This window comes from Theropithecus gelada, chromosome 1 (assembly GCF_003255815.1).
Source record: "Theropithecus gelada isolate Dixy chromosome 1, Tgel_1.0, whole genome shotgun sequence".
NCBI classification, from domain to species: Eukaryota; Metazoa; Chordata; class Mammalia; order Primates; family Cercopithecidae; genus Theropithecus; species Theropithecus gelada.
This window is the reverse complement of record NC_037668.1, coordinates 97,541,119-97,567,651: the sequence shown is the minus strand read 5'-3', so window position 1 is coordinate 97,567,651 and position 26,533 is coordinate 97,541,119. Positions and strand designations below refer to the sequence as shown.

Genomic DNA, 26,533 nt, shown 5'->3' with positions numbered 1-26,533 from the left:
TAATAACCATATTGAGACCATGTTTTGTGAATTAAAGCAATCACAAGGCTGTTTATTACCCAACGATGGGTTAATGATATCAAGGCAGGGTAAGATGAATCCCCTTTCAATGCACAGAAGGTAATGAAAATACAGTTACATCTTAATTGTGTCATGAAATGTGGTTGCTCAAACTCAAAATTATACATACTGGGACGTCTAGAATAGAAGGAGAATGTCATGAGCCTGGTTGTAGGGGTGAGGAAGGGTACTAGAAATTTTGTTCAGTTTTCTGGATATTCCTAGGAAGCAGAAATAATAAAAGGAGATCTAGATGGGTTTCTCTATAAGATTATGGGAAGCTTCTTGTTAATTTAGTTAATTGTAGCTTTGGCAAGAACCATTGCTTTCTGGGGCATGATTTGGAAGACATTCTGGATTACATGTTTTGGCAAACCATCATTTTTGTCAAATATCAGATAGACTGACATCAGTATAAGAAAGTGCTGGGGGTTGAAAACTAAATTAAGCTAAAATAGGGCAATCTTCATGAAATTAAGTGCCTTGAATATATGCAAGTTTTATCAAGAGAGGCTCTCTCGGTGGGACTTTAATCCAGAGCGGGTGTCCTAGATATTGATGTGTAGTCACATCGTGGCAGACTGAGTCCACAAAAACTTCTGTCGGAGCTTGTGGGTAGCTATAAATGCCACTGGAGTGTTGTTGGAGAGGACAGACTTGTTGCTCACTTCTCAAGTTTCAAGAGGAGGCATTTTCCCTAAACTTTCTGAACTCTTGCCCCATTTTTTCTTTCTCACAGATGTTTAAGGAATTGTCTGATTGGCAAGTTCTGAAGAAGATGTGAGCACAGATGCAAAGCTCAGACACTTCCTCTGTCTTTCTCGTGGAGTCTACCCGAGGATATTTGGTTTTGCCTCCAAGGCCTCAGTTGTACAGCAGTAAGCCCCATGGGATGAGGCTAGACGTGCTAAGTCTTAGGAAGATCCTCGCAGCCATGCACTTAAACCACCTCCTCCAGTATCAGTTTTATCACTAATGAACATAAATAGACACAAAGTAGATTTTGGTGACTCAAATAACACCTGGAGACATTTTTGATGAAACTAGGGCATGGGGCTATGGGCTGTCAGCTTTAGCTATGCAAGATTTTGACTTTGGGGTTTATTGTAGGGCATAGCGGTTTTATTCCTAAGCAAATAGTGGTTTTTGGGCAAATGGGACAGTTTTATCATTAATGTACTGGCCCTGGTGGCCTGAGCAGATGCTGGCTGAGCTACTGCAGTTTGATCTTGATCTTTGAACTATATTATCACACAAGCACTGTCCACGGCCTTATCACTCAGAGAAAGCTTATTATGGTTTTGCCCACAGTGGGGTGGTGAATCTGATTAACAAACATGAAAAGTAGTTTCAGGTGCTTACTATACAGAGAATCTACTCTCTCTTCAGTGGAACTGAAAAAGTTAACAAGTTATTAAAATTATTGCACACTTAAAGGCTATGAAGAGAAAGAATAAAGGCTGTGTTTGGAGCACCTGGATTTTAAGAATTGAGTTTGTGTAATATCTCCAGGAGGAACTGCAGTTGTGTGAAAGAGGCATGTTTTAGTTTTTTTATTAGAACAGAAGCAGTGGAAAAGAAAATTAAACAAATAGAAAAACTGGTTGATTACTTTGGAGGAAAAGAGAGATTTCCTTAGAAGAAATATGGAGATTTTATGAGACAAATTATATAGCCATGAAGTAGAGAATGGTATCTTGATGCTTGAAAGAAACAGATATTAAAAGCAGAAGGATAGACCCAGATCTGATTGATCTTAAAAAGGAAGGTAGAAAAGCAGATGTTTCAGCTATTATCAGATGTGTTAGTCCATTTGCATTCTTATAAAGGAATACCTGAAGCTGGGTAATTTATAAAGAAAAGAGGTTTATTTTGGCTCATGGTTCTATGGGCTGTACAAGAAGTGTGGTGCCAGCATCTGCTTCTGGTGAGGTCTTAAGGAAGCTTATGATCATGGCAGAAGGCAACAGGGGAGCTAGCATATCACATGATGAGTGGAAGCAAGAGAAAGTGATTTTAAACAATCATGACTCACATGAACTCAGAGCAGGAACTCATGCATTATCACAAGGACAGCACCAAGCCTCATGAGGAATCTGCCCCATGACCTAAATGCCTCTCACTAGGCCCATGTTAAACACTGGAGGTCACATTTCAACATGAGATTTGGAGGGGGAGAAAACATCTAAGCCACGTCATTCCACTCCTGTCTCTCCACATCTCTTGTTCTTCTCACATTGCAAAATACAGTCATCACTTCCTGATCATCCTTAAAAGTCTTAACGAATTCCAGCATCATTCAAAAGTCCCAAGTCCAAAGTTCGAAGTCCCATCTGAGACTCCTATGAGCCTGTCAATTTAAAAAAAACCAAGTTATTTACTTCCAAGATACAATGGTGCTATAGGCATTGGGTAAATGTTTCCATTCCAAAAGGGAGAAATCAGCCAAAAGAAAGAAGCAGTAGGTTCCACACATGTCCGAAACCCAGCAGGGCAGACTTAAAACTTTAAAGCTCCAAAACAATCTTTGACTCCATGTCCCACAACCTGGGAACACTCCAGGTTGTGCCGAGCAGGCTCTCAAGGCAACTCCTTGGGCAACTGCACCTCTGTGGCTTTGTATGATGCAGCTCCTGTGGGTGCCCTCACAGGTGGGAGTTGAGTGCCTGTAGCTTGTCCAGGTCAAGGATACAAGCTGCCAGTTGCTCTAACATTCAGGGGTCTGGAGGACAGTGGCCCAATTCCCACAGCTCCACTAGGCAGTGCTCCAGTGCTGACTCTGATTCCACAGTTTTCTTTGGGACTGCCCTCGTAGGGACTCTCTGCAGGGCCTCTGTCTCTGCAGCAGCTTTCTGCTTGGGCACCCTGGATATCCCACGCATCCTCTGAAATCTAGGTGGAAGCTGCCAAGCTTCCTTTATTCTTGGATTCTGTGCAGCTGCAGACTTTACACCACATGGAAGCCACCAAAGCTTATGGTTAGTGCCTTCTGAAGTGACAGTCTAAGCTGTACTTGAGACCCTTTAATCTAAGGCTGGAGCCAGAGCAACTGGCATGTGGGGGGCTGTGTCCTGAGATAACACAGGGCATCAAGGGCCTGGGCCTCTTCCCTGAAGCCATTCTTTTCCACTAGGCCTCTGGGCCTATGATGGGAGGGTTTGCCTCAAAGATTTCTGACAGGGCTTTCAGGCCTTTTCCCATTTTCTTGGCTATTAGTGCTTGGCTCCATTTTAGTCATGCAAAGCTCTCCAGCAGGTGGTGGCTTTGAATCTTATTTCAATTCGTCTCCTAAAAATAGCTTTTCCTTCTCTATCACATGGCCAGGCTGTGAATTTTCTAAACTTTAATGCTGTGCTTCACTTTTAATTATAATTTCCAAATTTAAGTTATTTCTTTGCTCCTGTATCTGATGACAGGCTGTTAGAAGAAGCCATGCCACATTTTGAATGTTTTTGTGCTTATAGATTTCTTCTGCCAGATACTCTAAGTCATCACTCATAAGTTCAAACCTCCACAGATTTCTAGGGCATGGACACAATGCAGTCAAGTTCTTTGCTATGACATAACATAGGCGACCTTTACACCAGTTCCCAATAATTTCCTTATGTCCATCTGAGACCTCATCAGCTTGGATGTTACTATCCATATTTCTATCAGCATTTTGGTCACAAATACTTAACAAGCCACTTAAAAGTTTCAATTTTTCCCTTATCTTACTGTCTTCTTTCAAGGTCTCCAAATTCTTCCAACCTCTGCCTATTATCCAGTTCCAAATGTATATTTATAGCAATTTCCCACTCCTCAGTACCAGCTTTCTGTTTTAGTCCATTTGCGTTGCTATAAAGGAATACCTGAGGCTGAGTAATTTATAAAGAAAAAAAGTTTATTTTGGCTTACGGTTCTGTAGACTGTACAAGAAGCATGGCACCAGCATCTGCTTCTAGTGAGGACCTGAAGAAGCCTATGATCATGGTGGAAGTCAAAGGGTGAACTGGTGTATCACATGATGAGAAGGAGGAAGAGGAAGTGGGGGGTGGGGGTACCACACTCTTTTAAACAACCAGATCTCATGTGAACTCAGAGCAAGAACTCACTTGATATCATGAGGACACCACCAAGCCATTCATGAGGGAGCTACCCTCATTAATCTAACACCACCTACTAGGCCCACTTCTAACTTTGGAGGTCAGATTTCCACATGAAATTTGGAGGGAGAAAATATCCAAACAATATCAAGACATCTAACTGAAGCTGAGAGACAGAAATTCAGAGAGCAGTGTGGAATGTCTGGAATGAATATCCAAGAGGAGAAATAAATCAGGGAAAATCAGCCTTTTAAAGCTATGGATAACAAGTCCAGAGTGAGAGCAATTAGAGAATTATAGCTTGAAGAATGATGACACTATACCAAATGTCCAGGAAATTTGAGCAGATATAAGAAGGCAAAAGATTTAAAAAATTTTAAAGCATTATGAGATAAGTTTCAAAGTGGTAAAATTATTATAGTTGAGGGTACATGTAATTACTTTGCCCTAAGGGAACACTCTAGAAATCTCAGGAATTAGGGGAAATGCAGCAGGATGAGGCAAGTTACAAGTGGCCTTGGAAAAGGCAGGCAGAGCAATAAGAGATAAAGTCCAGGCTTGGGTTTGATAGTGACTTCATGGGAAATTTTTTTCTGGATGGGATTATTGAACCCAGGAAGGAGAGAATGGACATGATCTGCTTGAACAGTGGAGGCTTCTGGAAGACTCAGAACTTATTGATTTTGTATCTCTCACATATGAAACCTCATGAGACATTTAAGAAAATAAGTTCAAAAAAATATGTTTGCTTCTGAAAGCAATAGACAACTAAAACACAAAGTACTGGTAAATAGTGCCAGTTTTACATTGTTAAAGAAAGAAAGAGATTGACTATGGGAGCAATTTAAACTCTCAGCAACTCGGTTCAGACCCCTGAAATAGAATTGTCAGATTTAGGAAATAAAAATAAAAGACACTTGTGATGCTAATTTTATGTGTCAGCTTGGCTGGGCTACGGTGTCCATATAATTGGTCAAACCTTATTTTGGATGTTTCTGTGAGGGTGCTTTTGGATGAGAGTAACATTTAAATTGGTGGATTTAGAGTAAAATAGATTGTCGTGCATAATGTCACTGGGCCTCATCCACTCAGTTGAAGGCATTAACAGAAAAAGACCAACCTTTCTATAGAAAGTATTTCTGCTAGCACACAGCTTTTAGACTTGAATGGCAATGTCAACTCTTCCCTAGGTCTCCAGCCTATCAGCCTATCCTGCAGATTTTGGACTTGCCTGTCTCCAAAATCATGGGAGCCAATTTCCTAAAATAAATCTCTCTGTATACATACACACAAACATTCTATTTGTTCTGTTTCTCCTGAGAAGACTGACTAACACAGACACTCAGTCAAATTTGAGTTTCAGATAGGCAATGATTTTTTTTAGTAGAAATGAGCCTAAATATTGTACGGGATATACAGATGTCTATACCTATATCATCTATATCTATATCTAATCTATAGATTTATATAGAGAGGGGTCAATAAGATTTATTGTAAGGAATTGGTTCATGCAATTATGGAGGTTGAGTAGTTCCATAATCTGCTGTTCATAAGCTGGAGACCCAGGAAAGCCAGTGATGTAGTTTGAAGGCATGTAAAACACGGACCCAACAGTGTAGACTCCTGTCCATGTCTGTGAGCCTGAAAACCAGGAGCACCAAAGGCAGGAGAAGATTGATGTCCCAGTTCCAGCAGTGAGCAGAGCCACATTTTTGTTCTATTCATGTCCTCATGGATTGGATGGTCCCCACCAACATTAGGGAGGGCTGCCTGCTTTAGGGAGAGCCCACATTAGGGAGGGCCACCAACTTACATACCATGTTTTTTTTTCTGAGAACATTCTCATAGACACACCTGGAAATAATGTTTAACCAGATCTGTGCATACTGTGGTCCAGTCAAGTTTACATATAAAATTATCCAACATGCTGTGTATTACAAGCACACAAGAGGGAGAGCCATACAGCAGACATTAAATCAATATTTGTTGAATAAATTAGTGTAATTTGATCATCATATTTTGGAAGCTTCGAGAACAATGTAAGACACAATTTGAGATGACAGTAGAATATAAAGTGTCAAGGCCTTGGTTTAGAATGGTCTTGGAGTTAAATCCACATTGCTGCTCCTCTCTGCTCCCAGTAATCTCAGAAGGACCTATGAAAAAGTATGGATTGATATCTGGGTAAAGGCTGCCCTAATAAATGCCCCTCTAGCTGTCTAAAGCCTTAATATTTAAGCCTAATGGCTTAAGAGATAAAGATTTTAGGGAACATTAGAAGTGAGATGCTTATCATGCACTCATCTATTTTCTGTGTGGAGGGATTTCCCCAATACTCTTGATGTCTTATATGGTTTCTAACCTCGTTAGGAAGTGAGGTGATTTACCCAGTTAATAAATTTTGGAGGAGAACTGGGCATAAGTAGCCCAGTGCCTTGTTCCATCTTTCTTTGAGATGGAGCTGCTTCAGGTAAGATACACTACATGAATCTGCTCCTCACTGTTGTAAGTTTTGTAGGAGGAGTTCCCCAAAAAAGAAGCCCTGTGGTTTTTTGTACTGCTGTGTTTAGGTGGATGGATATGCCCATTTCTAGAGTATATTATGAAAAAACCCCATGGTTGCTAAAAATTCCAACTGTGTTCTTCAATCTAACCATCATAAATAATAAAGATCAACCATCATCAGGATCTTTACCATTTAAAAATAATGCATGATATCTTGTTAATATTTTAATTGGTTTCAAGATTGTTTTGCAATATGAAAATTATCTATCGGATGCCTTTAAACTCCAAATGTACTTTCAACTACAACTACGGTGGCTTAAATCAAGTTGTTTCTTTTCTTTTTTTTCTTTCTGTCTTTCTTTCTTTTCTTTTTTTTTTTTTTTTTGAGACAGAGTCTCCCTCTGTTACCCAGGCTGGAGAACAGCAGGGTAATCACAACTCACTGCAGCCTCGACCTCCCAGGCTCAAGCAATCCTCCCACCTCAGCCTCCTGAGTAGCTGGGACTACAGGCATGTGCCACCACTCCTGGCTAATTTTTACTCTTTTTGTAGAGACAGAGTTTCGCTATGTTGCTCAGGCTGATCTCAAGCTCCTGAGCTTAAGCGATCCACCTGGCTCAGCCTCCCAAAGCATTGGGATTACAGGGGTCAGCCACTGTGCCTGGCCAAGTTGTATCTTTTATAATTCATTCCTTTTTATGTTTTCAAACTTTATTAGAGTGATGACTGCATACCAAACACTGTGCTTAATGTTAGTGATAGATAGGATGTGTCTGTTTGCCCTTAAGCAATTTACAACTCACTGGGGAAGAAATAGACATGCAGACAATGAGATAAAATACAATTAGATGAGTGCTACAATAATAATCTTTTTGTAATGCTTCAGGAACACATAGAAGGGAGGTCCTGAAACCATCTCTATAAACTTCATAAAATTATTCAGGCAAGAAGGGAGGGCAGAAACAAGAAACAAAAATAAACCAAACTTTCAGCCCATTCAATGTTAAACACGAGGCCAGCTTGCCCTTTGACCTGCTTCCTGGTGGTTGTTTGGGGCCTATTACCTCAGAATCACCCAGACCCTGTTACAAGATTATTTTCCCTTAGCTGCTCTATAGATAACTTCCTGAACATTATGAAACATGGTTTTCCCTTTGAGATATTCTTTCAGGTCCTGCATACTAGTAAAACTGCTGGTATCAGCTGCTCTGAAGGACCCCGCTAACACAAGCTGGTCTGAAAGACCCCACAACAAGCTGACTCACCAAAGAATGGGCTTCCATGTATTGATGATTTCATTCTCTTTACCTCAATCAACCAACAACCCCAATTTTCCAGCCCCTTATCCTCTATGATTCCCTTAAAAGCCCAGCCCAGAACTTCAGGATGGGGAAATGGATTTGAGGGTCTCCTTTATCTCCGCACCTGGTCCTCTGCTCTGCGATTGTTTAACTCTTTCTCTGGGGCAAATCCAGCTGCCTTAGTGTAACTGGTGTGTTATTGCATGGGGGGCATATGAACCTGTTGGTCCTTTAACAGTCCTGACCTCTGCCAAGAAGAGGAGGAGAGGCATCAGGGAAGCTTTCATAAGGAAGGAATGAATAACAAGACAGTTACTACTAATATGAGAGGAAGGGTGTAAAAAGGGCTGACATTTTTTTCAAAAAAATCCTTCATCAGATAACAAAACTAACCTTTGTCAAAAATATGTAGTAGTTGAAATTTGCTTTTCAAATCCCTCACTTAAATATTTTTCAGACCTTTTCCTACTTCTTTCCAAATATCCAAAGATCTCTTGCTGTCTGATTCCTTCTAGTTATTGAGGCCATTGATCTGAAAACACTTTCACGTTGAAGAGTTTTACGACTTGACTACAGTTACTCCTCACAGACATTTGCATTTTGTAAAAAGCCCAGTGGGAGCTCAAGTCCTAACACAAATGACTGATTTGCTAAGCCATAGGTGCTAGGAAAATAAGTGGCAATGGATCTTTTAAAAAATTATATCCTATGTAGCATCTCAGGAAGGGTTTGGCTGCAAAAATAACTATGGAGGCTGGAGCCAAGCTATGGACCTTCCATAGAAGAGCTTATGATGCACTTTTGGTAAGTTACTTGCCTGAAGTTTGAATGAAAAAACCATCTAAATACACCTAAAATACTTCAACTTGGTACCAAATTTGCATTAACTTGATTTCAGTTTTCTGAAGGTCTAAGAACATTCAGGCTGTGAATCTAATTTGATATAATCCTTTAATCTTATTTTTATATTATGCTAAAATAAATAGTCAACTGTATTAATTTTGGATGTGCAGATAAAATTCAACTGAGTACAACTTCACTTTTTAAAATTATTATGAAACTGTTTAACTGCAACCCAAGATAGTAATAGAAGCATAATATGTAATAGGATTTTCTAGCTTACTCTTAGAGATAATGAGAAATCACTAACCACTTGTTTCTCTTGAGCCCCTTTGTACTAAAATCATATATGCTATTCTTTCAGCTTTGTTGTAAAACTTAGTAATAGTCACCTTAATGATGAACCTAAGCAATCAGGAGTGGGGAAGACTGGAATGCATGCACCTGACTAGAGATAAACAGAGCTGGGTAGGAATGTTTAGTTTGGTGTCTCTGATATTGCAGCATGAATATTAATTTATAATTTGTGAAACTATACATACATGTTATATGCATTTCTTTGTAGGTATGATATTTTACATTTTAAAAATTTAAGGGTTAAGCAGAAGATGAATTCCAGAGAGGGAAAATGAGGATATAGCATGGTATAGGCAGATAGCATAAAACAGTATGACTAAGACAGTTTTTAGAGTAAAACTTAGGTTTATATCTCAGCTTCAGCACTTACTAGCTATGTAACATTGCATAAATTACTGAACCTTTCTGAGCTCCTGCAGCCCTTTCTGTAAAATCTGACTAACATTTGCTTAAAGTTGAAAGGAAGAAGGGCTGGCCATAGAGTGTGAGAGACACAGTGGAAGTGAGTCTGATTTTAAAACAGAAAGACATTGGATTAAGGAATTTAAAGGAGAAACTGAAGATGATGACAATGTAAACTGCTCACAAACTACAGGGCTCAAATAGAAAAAGAGGGAACTGAATGATATATAGGTGCCTGGAAGTCACTGTGACATTAGTGCCCTGATTCCTGATATACCAAGTACCACCTCCTCTATCCTTTGTTCCCATTCGCAACCATAAAATATTTTGGGATAGTTGAGTATGTATAGACAAATATGTAGTATATGCAAAATAAGGGATATAGTGTTGAGTAATCTTACCTGCTCCATTGCTTATGCTAAGCCAAATAGCCAATATAAAATCTGAGATTGCTTCTAATATTAAACCAGCTCTTGAAAGTGATTGGTTTAGTACAATAGGGTGAGGCCAATGAGTACATAGCATTCTCCTGGTGTACAGTAATGGTCATGAATGGGGATGTAACCCCATTTAGGCCAATAAAATGATAAAATAGGGAGTATTTTCCTAAGGCTTCTACAAGTTTTTTTTTTTTTTTTTTTTTTTTTTTTAACATAAAAAGAGTCCAGGAAAGAGACAGCATTTCTTCCTCTGTAAATTTTCATGCACATGCATGAGGTTTATAACTGCAGAACATCGCTGCCAGCCCAAGAATAAAGCTGACATCCAGAGAATGGTGACGTTCTGAAGCCTGTCTTATTTCTAAACTTCCAGTTATGCAAACCATCAAATTTCTTTAGTAGATATGAGATTTTCCCCCACCCCCTGTTTCATAAGCTCCTGACCATAGTAGCACCAGGTCATTAACATCATAGCTGGGTCCCTGGGACATGGCTTACAAAAAAGGAACTGATAAAGAACACCAGTATCTGGGGATCCAGCACAGACTTGAGGTGAAGTCAACTGGAAAAGGGGTGGCTCCAGGATCTACTCAACAAATAAACTCTACTCCTTACATTGCACTAATGTTCCTTACTTCTTTTACCCGATTTACCATAAAGCATCTCAAGCTTGATTAATTCTCAATCCCTGATTCATTGACACACGTTTAATATATAATTCTTAACAAGAATGGTTTGTCAGACTTCTCAGTTCTTGAAGGACGAAACTAAAATGGAAAACAGAATGTCAAAAGAAGAGGTAGTTAAAAAGCAAGAACAGTTACAGCAAAAGTGACAGCTGACAACTTGATATGTAGGGAAGCAAACAGACAGAATTCCATTATTACACTTTATAATAATGGCAGATTATAAAACCATCCTTGAGTTACTAGGAAAAGCCTAAATCATATTCAATGGCTTCTACTGCGAAGGTAGGAATGTCACGAATCATAATGATTTTTACCAAGCTGGTTAATATTAGAATATTTTCACATTTGAAAGGGTAACATTCAGTTATATAAACGCAAAATAATTTGAAGTGTTATCTCTTGCTAATATTAAAGAAATCCTGTTAGAAGGGTAAAATAAAGGACCAAAACCCTTCAATGAATTTATGTTATTATTCAAAAACTCAATAGACAGGCATCATGTACTTTTAGTGTACATAGTATTGACTCAGGTTGATTTCAGAAAATAAATTACACCGTCATAAATATTTCTCTATAAAAATAATAATTTCTCTTTTTTTCTTTTCTTTTCTTTTCTTTTTTTTTTTTTTTGAGACAGAGTCTTGCTTTGTAGACCAGGTTGTAGTGCAGTGGTGTGATCTCGGCTCACTGCAACCTCCGCCTTCCAGGCTCAAGCAATTCTCCTGCCTCAGCCTCCTGAGTAGCTGGGACTACAGGCGTGTGCCACCATGCCCAGCTAAGTTTTTTGTATTTTTGTAGATATTGGGTTTCACCATCTTGGCCAGACTGGTGTCGAATTCCCGACCTCTGGTGATTCACTCTCCTCAGTCTGCCAAAGTGCTGGGATTACAGAAGGGAGACAACAGGCCTGGCCTAAAATAAGTTTCTTCTTTTAAGCAGACCGCAACCACAACTTACTAACAAGAATTTATTTGCTATTGACAACTAAGTTGGACTAAGTAAAAGATAAATAAATGAAAAGATGCGGCAAAGCTAATGAAACAAAGTTTAAGAAAATACAAATTTTTGGCCGGGCGTGGTGGCTCAAGCCTGTAATCCCAGCACTTTGGGAGGCCGAGACGGGCGGATCACGAGGTCAGGAGATCGAGACCATCCTGGCTAACATGGTGCATGGTGAAACCCTGTCTCTACTAAAAAATACAAAAAACTAGCCGGGTGAGGTGGCGGGCGCCTGTAGTCCCAGCTACCCGGGAGGCTGAGGCAGGAGAATGGTGTAAACCCGGGAGGCAGAGCTTGCAGTGAGCTGAGATCTGGCCACTGCACCCCAGCCTGGGCGACAGAGCGAGACTCTGTCTCAAAAAAAAAAAAAAAAAAAAAAAAAAAAGAAAATACAAATTTTGTAAAATTAATTTGAATACATACAATTTCATGATTAAGTCCTCTTGATGAACTGACCTTCTTTATCCCTTGTAACATTTTGCTCTGAAGTTACTTTTATCCTGATATTAATATAGTCACTCTAGCTTTCATTTAAATAATTTAGGATGGTATTTCTTTTTCCATCCCTTTATATTTAACCTTTTTGTATTTTTGCATCTAAAGGACATTTTTATAAGCAACATATAGTTGGTCTTTCTTTTTTATCCAATCAGACAAGCTTTGTCTTTTAACCACGGTGTTTACACTATTTACACTTAATGTAATTATTGATATATTACGACTTAAGTGTAATACATCTAATTTTATTATTTGTTTTCTGTTCTGATCTCTTGGTTTCTTGTTTCTATGTTTCTTTTTCCTTCACATCCTCTAGGTTACATAAATATATTTAGTTCACTTTTGATTTACCTAAAATGTTTTTGAGTCTATTATTTTGTTGTCTTCTTAGTGGTTGCTCTAGGTATTACAATATACATACGTAACTTATCACAGTCTACTGGTATCAGTGTTATACAATTTCAAGTGAAGTAGAGAAACCTTATACCAATTTAGGTCCCTTTACCCTTTCTACTTTTTAAATATTAATTGACTTAATTATTTCATCTACATACATGTGCACCACATCAGATGGCATTATAGTTTTTACTTCAACCATGAAACATAAGGTAAAGAAAATTCTACTATTCATACTTCTATTTTTATTCATTCTACTGTTCTTTACTTCCTGAAGGTACAAGTCTTCTTTTGTTAAACTTTTTCTTTGTGTTTGGAGAGTTCTGTGTAGCCATTGTTTTGGGGAAGGTTTGTTAGCAACAAATTCTCTCAGTTTTCCTTCTTCTGAGAGTGGTTTTATTTTTCCTTGATTGCTGAAGGACGGTTTAGTTGGATATAGGATTCAGAGTTGACAATTCTTATAACACTTGAAAATCTTGTGTGTCATTTCCTTCTGGCCTCTGTGGTTTCAGATGAAAATATACTGTCATTTTAATTGATGTTCCTTTATATGTAATGAGTTATTTCTGCTCCTTTATATGTAATGTATTATTGCACTCTGGTTGTTTTTAAGATTTTTCTTTATCTTTGCTTCTCACAAATTTAATTATGAAATGTCCTGTTGTGGATTTTTTTTTTTGGTTTATCTTCTTTGGTGTTGACCCAGCTTCTTGAATATCTAGATTTATGTCTTTTGTCAACTTGTAGAAGTTTGCAACCATTACTTCTTAAATACTTTTATCTGTCCCATACTCCTTTCCTCTCCTGGGATTCTGATGATACAAATATTATATATTTTGTTATTTTTCCACAAATCCCTGAGGTTCTGTCCATTTTTGTTTAGTATATATTCTCTTTGTTGTTCAGATTGAGTAAATTCCACCAATCTACATATTCATTTAATCTATTTTCTGTAATTTTCACTCTACTATTGAGTCCATTAAGTGATATTTTTATTTTGGTAATTTTGATTTTCAGTTACATAATTTCCATTTGGTTCTTTTTTATAAGTCCTTTTTTTTTCCCCTGAGATTTTCTGTTTTTCTTGACTTGTTTCAAGAGATTATGTAATTGTCTCCTGAAGCATTCTTATGATGGATGCTTCAATTTCCTTCTCAGAAATTCCATTATCTAATTCGTCTGAGTATTGGGGTCAGTGGAATGTCTTTTCTCAGATTGTGGTTTTTCTGGTTCATGGTATGATGAGTTACATTCAATTGCATTTTGAATATTTTGATTATTATGTTAGGAGACTTTTAATCCTATTGAAATCCTTTATTTGAGCAGGTATGTATCCTGTTTAGGTTTAGCTTATAGGGTTTGGACTAATTTTGTGGGCTTTAGTTCCAATGGCAGTTAGTGTTCTGATTTTTTATAATGCTAATGCTGATCTGGTCTGCTTCATTCTTCCGGCACTGTTGGAGCTTCTGCCAAAACTCCGCTGGTGTCATCTGCTAGAGTTAAAAGTGCTGCTCTGGGTTCCCTAATATTCCTAGGTAAATCTCTGGGAAGGCACAGAAGCCACTGGGCCTGGGTCTCTTTATGACACTGGGTGAAAGATAGGAAGACACAGGGCTTTACTGCTGCCACCATTACTACCAGATAGATCTGCCCACCAGGGAGAGCAGAGCAGGGATGGCCTGCGGCCTTACTGTTCTGTTTCTGCAGGTGAATTGAACTGCCTGTCGATCAGGACTATAGAATAAGATATTGGTGGCTCTCTTCCAAACCTCTGTTGTTTTTTTCTCTCTTGGTCCTCTGGACTGAGAGAGTAGGATTCGCTTTTGTTTTTTTTCCTTCTTTTCTTCATGCCTGTCGACAGTACCAGATTGCAAGCCTCTCTGGTATGCAGTCGAGGGATATACAGGAGATAAAAAGAAAATGCAAGAAGCATACCATGATGTCTTTCTTTAAGTCCTGATGTCCCAGTCAGTTTGCCTTCTTCTTTGAAGCTTTCAGAGTCCCTTTAAAATGGTCTGTTGAAGAATTTTTCCAGAGTTTTTAGTTTCATTTAGAATTGAGGATCAGGAAAGGTGAATCTATACCATCTGTTACAGAATCAAAAGCTTGGCCTTCCCTCCCTTTCTTTCATCTTCCTTCCAACTCTCTTTTTCTCCCTTTCTCTTTTTCTTTTTTTTTTCTTTTTTTCTTTCTTTCTTTTATTTATTATTATTATACTTTAAGTTCTAGGGTACATGCGCATAACGTGCAGGTTTGTTACATATGTATACTTGCGCCATGTTGCTGTGCTGCACCCATCAACTCGTCAGCACCCATCAACTCGTCATTTACATCAGGTATAACTCCCAATGCAATCCCTCCCCACTCCCCCCTCCCCCCTCCCCATGATAGGCCCCAGTGTGTGATGTTCCCCTTCCTGAGTCCAAGTGATCTCATTGTTCAGTTTCCACCTATGAGTGAGAACATGCGGTGTTTGGTTTTCTGTTCTTGTGATAGTTTGCTGAGAATGATGGTTTCCAGCTGCATCCATGTCCCTACAAAGGAGACAAACTCATCCTTTTTTATGGCTGCATAGTATTCCATGGTGTATATGGGCCACATTTTCTTAATCCAGTCTGTCACTGATGGACATTTGGGTTGATTCCAAGTCTTTGCTATTGTGAATAGTGCCGCAATAAACATACATGTGCATGTGTCTTTATAGCAGCATGATTTATAATCCTTTGGGTATATACCCAGTAAGGGGATGGCTGGGTCATATGGTACATCTAGTTCTAGATCCTTGAGGAATCGCCATACTGTTTTCCATAATGGTTGAACTAGTTTACAATCCCACCAACAGTGTAAAAGTGTTCCTATTTCTCCACATCCTCTCCAGCACCTGTTGTTTCCTGACTTTTTAATGATCGCCATTCTAACTGGTGTGAGATGGTATCTCATTGTGGTTTTGATTTGCATTTCTCTGATGGCCAGCGATGATGAGCATTTTTTCATGTGTCTGTTGGCTGTATGAATGTCTTCTTTTGAGAAATGTCTGTTCATATCCTTTGCCTACTTTTTGATGGGGCTGTTTGTTTTTTTCTTGTAAATTTGATTGAGTTCTTTGTAGGTTCTGGATATTAGCCCTTTGTCAGATGAGTAGATTGCAAAAATTTTCTCCCATTCTGTAGGTTGCCTGTTCACTCTGATGGTAGTTTCTTTTGCTGTGCAGAAGCTCTTTAGTTTAATTAGATCCCATTTGTCAATTTTGGCTTTTGCTGCCATTGCTTTTGGTGTTTTAGACATGAAGTCTTTGCCCATGTCTATGTCCTGAATGGTACTACCTAGGTTTTCCTCTAGGGTTTTTATGGTATTAGGTCTAACATTTAAGTCTCTAATCCATCTTGAATTAATTTTCGTATAAGGAGTAAGGAAAGGATCCAGTTTCAGCTTTCTACTTATGGCTAGCCAATTTTCCCAGCACCATTTATTAAATAGGGAATCCTTTCCCCATTTCTTGTTTCTCTCCTTTCTCTTTTTCTTTCCTCATGCCTTTCTTTCCTTCCTTTTACTCCTTCTTTTCTTTTTATCTCTCCTACCCATCTCTTTCTTTATTTCTGGCAGATTCTTGTGAATTTTCATGTTTGAAGTTAAGTAATTAATTCCTTCACTCATTCTCATTCATTCTATAATATCTGTTGAACACCTACTAACTGCCAGACAATATGTCATGTGTTATTAATATAGTGAATAAGAGGGAGTTCTTGCTGCTCAGAAAGTTGATAGTATAATTCTAAAATATCTGTATGTATCTGGGTATGGATCTTATATAACTGATTTTTATACAGTACATCAGAAAACATTTTAATATGCAATCAGATATTTTAATAGCTTCAGAAAGTACATTACATTAAATCTTTTAGCATTTTTGTTTGAATTGTTCTGATTCCTTTAAGACAATTTACACTTCTTAGGTTGGATGTTCGTTCTTCATTTTTCTACATGTAATTGTTTCCCATCATTATTTATTATTTCATCATCTTTCCTTTGTATTCATGGAGTGCTTCCAGTTCCAATTGTTCCAATTTCTGATATTTTTGCATGTAAATTCTTCTATTGACTCCAGTAAAGATTTTAATTGTGATCCTCATGTTTAGGTTTTTTTTTTTTTTTTTTTTTTTTTTTTTTTTAATTCCCTGCTCAATAATGTTCATTTTTCCTTTTCTTTTCTCTAAAAAAAGTTTTTTCCACATTTTGCAGGTATTTCTTAGAGTATTTCTTGTGACTATTGAAAATTTAATCTCTTTAATTTTTCTTCTAGTTTCTTCAATTTTTTTTTTGAAGGCAAACTCTTCCTTTCCAGGTTAACTTCTTCCCTCTAGTTCTATATTATTTCAAAATATATATTTTTTCTCTTATCACTGAGTACGATCAATAATTATAAGACAGTCAGTTTGGTTGAAGCACAGAGAGCACAGGAATAGAGTATGAGATGAGGCTGATTGGGTGGGTGGGGGCTAGACTCTGCAAAATCTTCAAATCCACAGTATGGCTATTGTCTTTCTTGAATGAGCAATGGAAAACCATAGGGTTATTTTAAGATAAAGAGGGTTTTCTAACAGTATGTAGGAAATCCACTTAGGGGAGCATTTGGTAGAATCTTACATAGAATATTTGCAAAGGTGATTTGTGAACAGATTCAAAACATACGTAGGAGGTCAAGTTGAGAGGCCTTGAAATTAGAGTGAACATAGGAGAGAAAAGGGGAAGAAATGTATGGAAGACGACTCCTAGGTTTATTAACTTTGAACCTAGATGGTTAACAGCATCACACATTCAGACAGAAAACACTGGGAGAAGCTCGGGCTTTGAAAGATCATAGATTTGGTTTTGGATTTGTTGGGTTTTTTGTGTTGTTGAAACATTCAAGAATGTGTCAAGTGCACACTGGGATGAACAGAGAGAGGTTTGGTCTGGATACATCAATTTGTGAGTCATCTGATTATAGGAATAACTAACACTGTATGTAATGACATTGTTTGTGGAGGAAGTATATTTGGGACAAAAAAGAAGACTTCAAACTATCTTCCGAAATTCTAATATATGATGGCTGTAAAGAGAAAGTTTAGCATGCAAAAGAGTAACCAGAGGGACTATAGAAAAATCAGGAAAGTATTCTATTATGGTAGCCAAAGCATTAGATGATCTCTGTCTCAGCGTATTCATGCTACCATAATGAAATTCCATGAACTAGGTAGCTTATTGACAACAAAAATTTATTTCTCACAGTTCTGGAAGCTGGGAAATCCAAGATCAAGATGTTGGCACATTTGGTACGTGGTAAGTCCCACTTTCTGATTTATAGATGGTGCCTTGTCATAGATTACCTCCAAAAAGTCTATCTCATGATATAACATCAATTGGGTTTTAACATATACAGTTTGGAGGGATAGTAATATTCAGAGCATTGCATTTTTCAAAAGGACAAAATGGTCAACAGTATTGATCCCTGCTAAAAAGTCAAGTAAGATGAGCATTGAAAACAATGCTTGATGGATTAGCAAATGATAGCTTAACTTCTAAAATGGCCCCATGATCATCAACATACTCCTTGATGCCTGAACCGTGTATAATCCCCTCTCCTTGGATATAAGCTGGACCTATCACTTTCTTCTGGACAATAAAATATGGCAAAGTCAATGGTGTAATTATGATCCCACATTTTGAGTTAATCAAAATTGAAATTATCTTGGGTGTGCCTGACTTAATCAGGTGAAAGTACCTAAAAGAGAGACAGGTAATTCTCTCTGAGAATAGGGAGTAAATGGGCTAATTTAGAATGTCCATGCAGCAAGGAGCTTCTGGAGGCCTCTAGAACCTAAAAGTGACTTCAGCTGGCAGCCAACAAAAAACTGGGACTGTCATACCACCACAAGGAAACAAATTCTGCCAACAGCCTAAATGAGTTCAGAAGTGAATTATTTCCCCAATTGAGCTTTTGATAAGACTTCAACCTGGTGATACCTGAAGCAGCAAACTCTGGACTCCCGACCTTCAGAAAATGTGACATGATAAATGATGTTGTTTTAAGACACAGGTCTGTGCTAATTTGTTACATAGCAATAGAAAACTATTAGAGCAACATAAAAAATTGATTGATGCTCTCTGAACAAAAGCTGTTTCAGTAGAGTGACTGGACAGGAACCAGACTGGACTGGTTTGGAGGAGTAAGTGGGAGGCAAGTAAATGGAGCGAGTATAGATAACTCTTAGATAAATCAAGAGATTTTTCCTGAACAGAAAACAAGAGTGTAGGGCTGTAGCTCAAAGGGGCTGTGGCTTTGAGGACAAAGTTTTTATTTTGTATTTTAATGGGGAATAACTTAAACATGTTTAAAAATCTGTCTTCCACAATAATCTATTTTTACTGAATGTTTACTTGACCATGCCAGATGCAGCATAGGTAGATATAATTCACATTAAATAACTAAGATCTACGTCTGGTGACCTTACGTTGATTTTAACATTGCAAATATTGTAAAGTGAGATAGAGAATTATAAAAGAAAACAATACAAAGTATGCTATTTAGCAAAACCTTCCCGTATACAATATCTCCCAATGAAAGAGTGATTTCCTTACTCTGGAGGATCCTATGGTCTGAACCACGTTTCCTTATTCCTTTCAATTCTTAGTGCAGAAAAGCTTTGATTTGACTTTCTACGATAGTTCTCAAAGGTGGAACCTTTGTGTGGGATTTGACCAACAAATCTTGGTGTAGATCTATACTGAATCTGTAGAGTCACAGAAAAACAACTAGGCCATTGTGTTAAACTAATATCAAACATGAATTACCATCGAACATTGCTGCAAGAATTTCAGCTTTATGATATTTACTTAGAACCTCTTCTCCATGCATGATTGTTTCTAAAAACAGTGGTGGTAATATCTGTGCATTTGCATTCCTGATCTCAAAAAGCTGCCTTATTATCCTCAAACAAATGTTTAGTTTGAAATAAGAGAACAATAATAACAATTAAAGAAAGAGACAGAAAAAGAGAAGAGAGGAAAGAAAACTCACTACATCCCAGGTTCTGTACCAACTACTTAATATAAATATCTCCCTTCATTCTTAAAATAATTACATTAAGTAGGCTTTAGCGTATCCTCATTTTCTTCAGATAAACTGAATTTTATATTTAAAATAACTATCTATTCATGGTCCTGCATCTGGTCAAATTAAGTGTCATATTAGAGAAAAAATCCTTTTGTGTGTCTCTAACATTAATAGTTTTCACTACCATGATATGTTGCTTCCATTACAAAAAAAAAATTGTGGCTTTTATTTTTCTCATGGAATTCACACTAGTCTGTCACATAGCAAGAAGAACTGCTCACTGCACTAACAAGGGAAAATAAAGACCTCTATGGAAAAGAAAACATTGCATAGATTTTGCATTTTTCAGTACATCTTTCCATGTTCAATAACATACTCCAGCTGAATTTCCTTGGTGACACTTCAAAGACTTCCCTGACTGTCACGATCCAATTGGTGAGAACTTATAACACAAGTGTCGGTTATATCATGTACCTTGCTAAGCACATATTAGGTAGCTTAACATATGTACTTTACATTAGAGAACAATAAAACTTGATTATGAACTATACCAATGATTATTCCTCTTTTGTATAGATAACGATTTAGTATCATCTGATGTCAGTCATTTTACCTAGGCTAGTAGTTTTCAAGCTTGAGCCTGCATCAGAATCTCCTGCAGAGCTTCTTAAAATACAGGTCACCAGGCCCCGCTCTAAGAGTTTCTGATTCGGTAGGTGTGGCTTGCAGCACTAGAATTTGCATTTTTAACAAGTTCCCAGATGCTTCTGCTGCTGCTCATAACCTGGAGATCACAATTTGAGAACCACTGGCCCAGACCAGGGTTCAAAAAGATTTTCCATAAAGACCCAGGTAAATATTTTTTTGGTTTTGGGGGCCATACGGTCTCTTGTCACAACTACTCAATTATTCCTTTGTAGTGCAAAATCAGTTGTGCATAATACACAATGAATAAATGATGGCTGTGTTTCAATAAAATTGTACTTACAAAAAAGGTGTCAGGCTGAGTTTCATCAACAAACCATATTGGCCAACCCCTGGCTTAGACCAACTCAGTACAAGAGCCCTGAAATATCACTTTGTTTATGTTAAATGGCAACTCTGTGATAATCGTTTGCAAACATATCTACAAATATCCCTTTTAAGTTTTATTTAAGTATCTATAGAACTGTACCAGAGACTAAACTGATGGTCTCCTTGAAGCCTAGAGAAGAAACCCCAAAGTTTTTCTATAAACCCAACAGAAATACGTAATACTTTTATGCAAGAGTCTGCATAGTTACAAATGCCCACGAACTCTATCTTTATTTTCAAGTTTTAGTTTTAGTTAAATATTGTTTGTGGTGTTATAAGCCATAAATCTACCAGGTTAAAGAAGGCCAAAACACTACTGAATGACATATATGTCAGCTCAGTAAGATTATCTATTAACTTTATAATAAACAAAACAAGAACACTTTATTTACCATGAGTGTGCCCTGCTTTAATGTAGTTGGTCTTTACCCACAGCAGTATACTTCAAACTAATTTGAAAATGCCACTATAATCTTAAAATTCTACTTAACTGTATACTTCAGTGAACCCACTACATTAGCTTTATCCTTGTAAAATGTAAGTTCCTGTAAAAGGGCAAAATTCTGATAAATTTCTATCATAATGAAATGTGATTTAGTTCCCTGAAAATAATTATATGCAAATACTATGAGGAAACATAGTATTATGAATCATTTTATAAACTCAAAATGTGACTATTATGTCAAGAGTCTCCAACAATCTACTACATGCTATAGAAAATAAATAAAATCCCTACAGCCAATGGTATATTCTAATATTTAATAATTTGAGGATGAACTAACATGACTTTATACTGGGATTCATGGTATCTATCTTTCAGAACATTTTACTAAATTCAATTAAATCAAATGTTTCCATTTGGCAAACAGGTTTACATTTACCGGCAGATATCTAGTACTTTGTCTAAAGGAGTGGTTTTAAAAAGTTCTCAGTTAAAAAAAAAAAATGTTAAAAGAGCCCTGTGGCTAAAGGGAAACTGGAAAGTGTTGATTTGAGATACATTTCAAAAGTTTCTTTACTTCAGGACGTCTCAGAACCATTACCTGCATGGTATAAATATCTAAGGAAGATTTGTCAGACCGTACAGCCTTTTCCCATCTCATTTGAACAGGGAACTTGATTATCAGTAGAACATCTTGAAGTACCAGAGAAATATCCTTAAGAAAGCAATGTTCTAAATAAGCACTTACATTCAGGTAACATATGGTAAGTTATTTTTAAAAGACCAACTCAACTCAGCAAATATTCTATTACTTGACTAACCATTTAAAGGTCACTCATTTCATTTTACTATGCTACTCACCAAAATCTATCTAGAACACAGTTAATCCTATTAAACATACTTACACTCCTCTTCAGGCCTTTTCCGAAGTGCTGCACGAACCTCTTTACAAGGACTTCTCTGGTATTGTGGGGGGTTCCTTCCCCTTATTAGGTTCTCCATCCTATAAGAGAGAATCAAAAGAGTATTTTAATACCAAAAGTTTGATAGATGTTTACAAGTTAAATGGTCTAAAATTCAAATACCCACAGAACTTTGCTAGACAACACCATGAAGATGACCTGGCAAGGAGCGAGCTGGCAAGGAGCATTGGGGACCATAGTAAATTGGAGAGTGCTTGACTTCTCCAGCATTCCAATTTAAAAAATTTAAAACACCATGTGTATGAAACTTATGCACATCCTTTAATTAGAGACTGCTGTGGACTGAATATGTCCCCATAAAATTCAAATATTGAAGCACCAGCCCCCAGCATGATTTGAAGGTAGGGCTTGTGGGAGGTAATTAGGTTTAGAGGAGGTTATGAGTAGAACATCCATGATGGGATTAGTGTCTTTACAGGAAGAGAGAGAAATAAAAAGGGAAAAAGAGTAGACTTCTCTCTCTCTCCACCATGAGGGGACACAGGGAGGAAGCTGTCTTCAAGCCACGGTGAAGGCCTCCACAAGGAACCAAATTTATCAGCACCTTGACCTCGAACTTCCTAGCCTCCAGAACTGAGAGCAGTAGTCTGTTGTTTAAGGCACTGAGTCTATGGTATTTTGTTATAGCAGCCCAAGCTGAATAAAATAAAGACCTATCGACTAAGAGTAATTACTTGTAAAGTAAATAAATTTAAAAATAGGACATCATTCGGAAAGAAAAATCATATCCTTTACCAACATTTCAAGTATCAGTTTTTCACAATGAGATACCACCTTACCCCAGCCAGAAAGGTCATTATTAAAAAGTCAAAAAACAATAGATGTTGGCATGGATGTGAAAAAGGAGCACATACACTGCTGCTGGGAATGTAAACTAGTACAGTCTCCACGAAAAACGGTATGGAGATTTCTCAAAGAACTAAAAGTAAATCTACCACTTGATTCAGTAATCCCACTACTGATTAACCCAAAGGAAAAGAAGACGCTATTTCATAAAAACATCTGCACTCATATGTTTATTACACCACAATTCACAATTGCAAAGATATGAAATCAACCTAACTGCCCATCACCCTATAAGTGGATAAAGAAAATGTGAGCTATACATGATATATTGATATATAATATATAAAATATATATGACATATATGATATGTATGATATATATATATATAAATGTGGGGTGTATATATGTGCAATATATACACACACATAAATATCTACACACAAAATGTATATATGTGTGTAGGACATATATACTACTGGAATATACTACTCAGCCCACAAAAAGAATGAAATAATGTTCAGTAACTTGGATGGAAGTGGAGATCATTACTCTAAGTGAAGTAACTCAGGAACAAAAAGCAAATACCATATGTCTTACTTATAAATGTAAGAACTAAGGTATGAGTATGCAAAGGCACACAGAGTGGTATAATGGACACTGAAGACTCAGAAGGGAAAGGGTGGGAGAAGGGTGATCAATGAAAAACTACCTATCCAGTACAATGTTCACTATCCGGGTGACATGTGCACTGATTCCTAGACTTCACCAATATACAATTCATCTGTGTAATAAAAACCCACTTGTACCCCTAAAACTATTGAAATAAGAAACATGTTCAAAAAGTACCAGTTTTCAGGAATGGAACTTCTGATTTCATTCAATACTAATGACTGAATCAGACCATTTTTAAATTCTAATAATTGTGATTTTTTGAAAAGAGTGGTTAATATAAATTGTACCTTTCTGTTACCAGTTACATGGTGATGCTGACAACCAGAAAATAATAAATTAATCAAACACAACTTGGGTGAGCATCTGTAGCAGCATATACTTTGTGGTATTTTCTGTTTTCAGTAAAGTTTACAGTTTTGCACATCAGTGTACACTCTACTAACTTCTATAACACTAAAAAAATTGAATGCTCAGGATTTGAAAAAGTAAACCATAGTATTTATCATTTTGAAAATATAAACGTTGGCCGGGCGCGGTGGCTCACGCCTGTAATCCCAGCACTTTGGGAGGCCGAGGCGGGCGGATCACGAGGTCAGGAGATCGAGACCATCCTGGCTAACATGGTGAAACCCCGTCTCTACTAAAAATGCAAAAAATTAGCCAGGCGAAGCGGCGGGCGCCTGTAGTCCCAGCTACTCGGGAGGCTGAGGCAGGAGAATGGCGTGAACCCGGGAGGCGGAGCTTGCAGTGAGCCGAGATCGCCCCACTGCACTCCAGCCTGGGCAACTAAGGGAGACTCTGTCTCAAAAAAAAAAAAAAAAAAAAAAAAGAAAATATAAACGTTATTTCTTAATATCTATATGATTATCCTCAACCAGGGATATCACTGGTTTTGATAACTGTCCTGGTTGATAACATGCATACCATTGAAAACAGTGTGATTATTATGGGTATACTGGCAGAGGGTTTTCTAGGATTAGTAGTATATAGAGAGGATTATGTTCCTTGTATCTGGAGGGGAAATTGAGAAAGGATGATTCCATAAAAGCAGTGTGTTAAGTGGTGGAAAATATGAGATAAAAAGGCTTTTGGGGTGGAATAGTAACATAATACTACTCCTATGGGAACTTATCATTGGGGCTTAAAAATAGTCTTCCAAATATACTGAAATCAGTCCATTCATATGTAGAGGCTGCTTTATGTGCTTGTGTGTGTGTGTGTGTGCATGCACTCATATGCCTATGCCTATGTTTGTAAAGTATAAGAAATTGTTTTTTAATGTGCAGTGATAACTTGAATCTTAGTTTCACTCAAAATTCATTTCAAGTGAGAAAAAGTTATTTCTCTCAAGATAATGATAATACAATGACAGGAAACCAAGTGGAAACTTGCAGAATTGAAGACATAAACTGCTTCAACATTATATGTGTGCGTGGTGGGGCGGGGCGAAGAGTAAGCTTCTAGGTCTGTCCCTGCAATTTCACCATGAAGATTAGCTATGCGAACTAAATTATATCAAATTTTCTAGTTTCTGACTCTTGAATTAATTCAAAGCACAATTTTGATTATGTGTTTTGGCAAATGCAGAACTCTCCATGATGATCTGATAACAATTTAAGTGAGCTTATAATTATTCACTAGTATTTACAAGCTTAAGATAGTAAATTATAGCAAACAGAACCTGCACATGCAAATGTCTACATAAAACTGTAGTGTAATTTTTAAAAACACTTTTACTCATTGTGATTACACTCTGATGGGGAATGACAAGTTATGTTGGTTGGGGAATACATGAAAACTACTCTCTTGAATAGGCTATTACTTTTCCTTTTTATCTCTGACTATCGAATATGTGAAAACAAAAGTGGTCTACTGGATTTCCATGTAATTATGGTTGAGGGTATGTCAGAAAAACTCAAAAACATATTAGAAAGTACTTTCAAAGGCTTTAGGAGGACTTAGATGGTTACTATTGGTATCCAAGACCCTCAGGTTAGCCTCCCAGGAATCATGGTGTTCAGAGGTTGTATCTTGGGAATACTCATGAGCAGATATGCAAGAGATTATACAATGCTGGCAATGTAGTATGGCTTAAATGTAATGTTCCTCAACTCTGGAATCAGAATGCCTGGGTTTAACCTCTCTTTTTCTTTCTTAAAGGATGATTTTAGGTAAAGTTACTCACATACTTTGTGCCTTACTTACATGCTTACATACACAACAACAGGATTGTTGTGAGGATTAAATACGGTAACACACGTAAAATGCTTTGCATTGTGCCTGTCACAATGGAGAGCTCAGTAAATGAAGCTATTATTAATAATGATTATCACAAATAGAAATGTGATCATATACTAATATTTTAAATGTTCCATATATTTGGAAAAATATTACAACTGGTCTTTAGTAAAGAAAATGAAAACAGATAGTACTGTTGAGGAAAAAAAAATTTGGCTTACAAATTTGCTGATTATTAGGGAAACACAAAATATCCAGGTATGTAAATGGCCAATTTTCATAGATGAAGAACTTAACTAAATATACTTCATTTTTTATCAATAAGATTTAAGGGATTACTAATGACAATCTTCCAAGGACACTAACAGGGATAAAAGTGGGTTGTCATCACCATGAATTAACTAAAGTTCTACAAAATTACAGGTTTTGTAGAGAATTTAGAAAATATTTCAAAATTTTATAGTTAACTTGGACCTTAGAAACAATTAAAATATTTTGTAATATATTTACCATTTACTTTATCCCTTCATGAATTAAATTACTTCATTTACTTTACCATTTACCATTTACTTCATTAATCCTTTGAACAACCTTATGAAAGAATATTTTAAAGATGAAGAAATTAAGCTCAGATATGCTCAGTTACTTGCTCAAGGCCACATCGGAAGTAGA

At 37.1% G+C, this 26,533-nt stretch overlaps 1 protein-coding gene across 3 annotated transcripts in view; it reads right to left on the bottom strand.

Moving 5' to 3' along the window:
- The window catches only part of LRRC7 (leucine rich repeat containing 7), a 556,840-nt gene that overhangs the window by 420,093 nt on the left and 110,214 nt on the right, over positions 1 to 26,533 (bottom strand). For all 3 annotated transcript variants that reach the window (XM_025391937.1, XM_025391929.1, XM_025391946.1), the window contains exon 2: positions 22,087 to 22,184. Coding sequence is in view for 2 of the 3 variants with exons in the window: in XM_025391929.1 (XP_025247714.1) it covers positions 22,087 to 22,184 (98 nt within the window). In the remaining variant the exon portion in view is untranslated. The remainder of the gene's footprint in view (positions 1 to 22,086; positions 22,185 to 26,533) is intronic.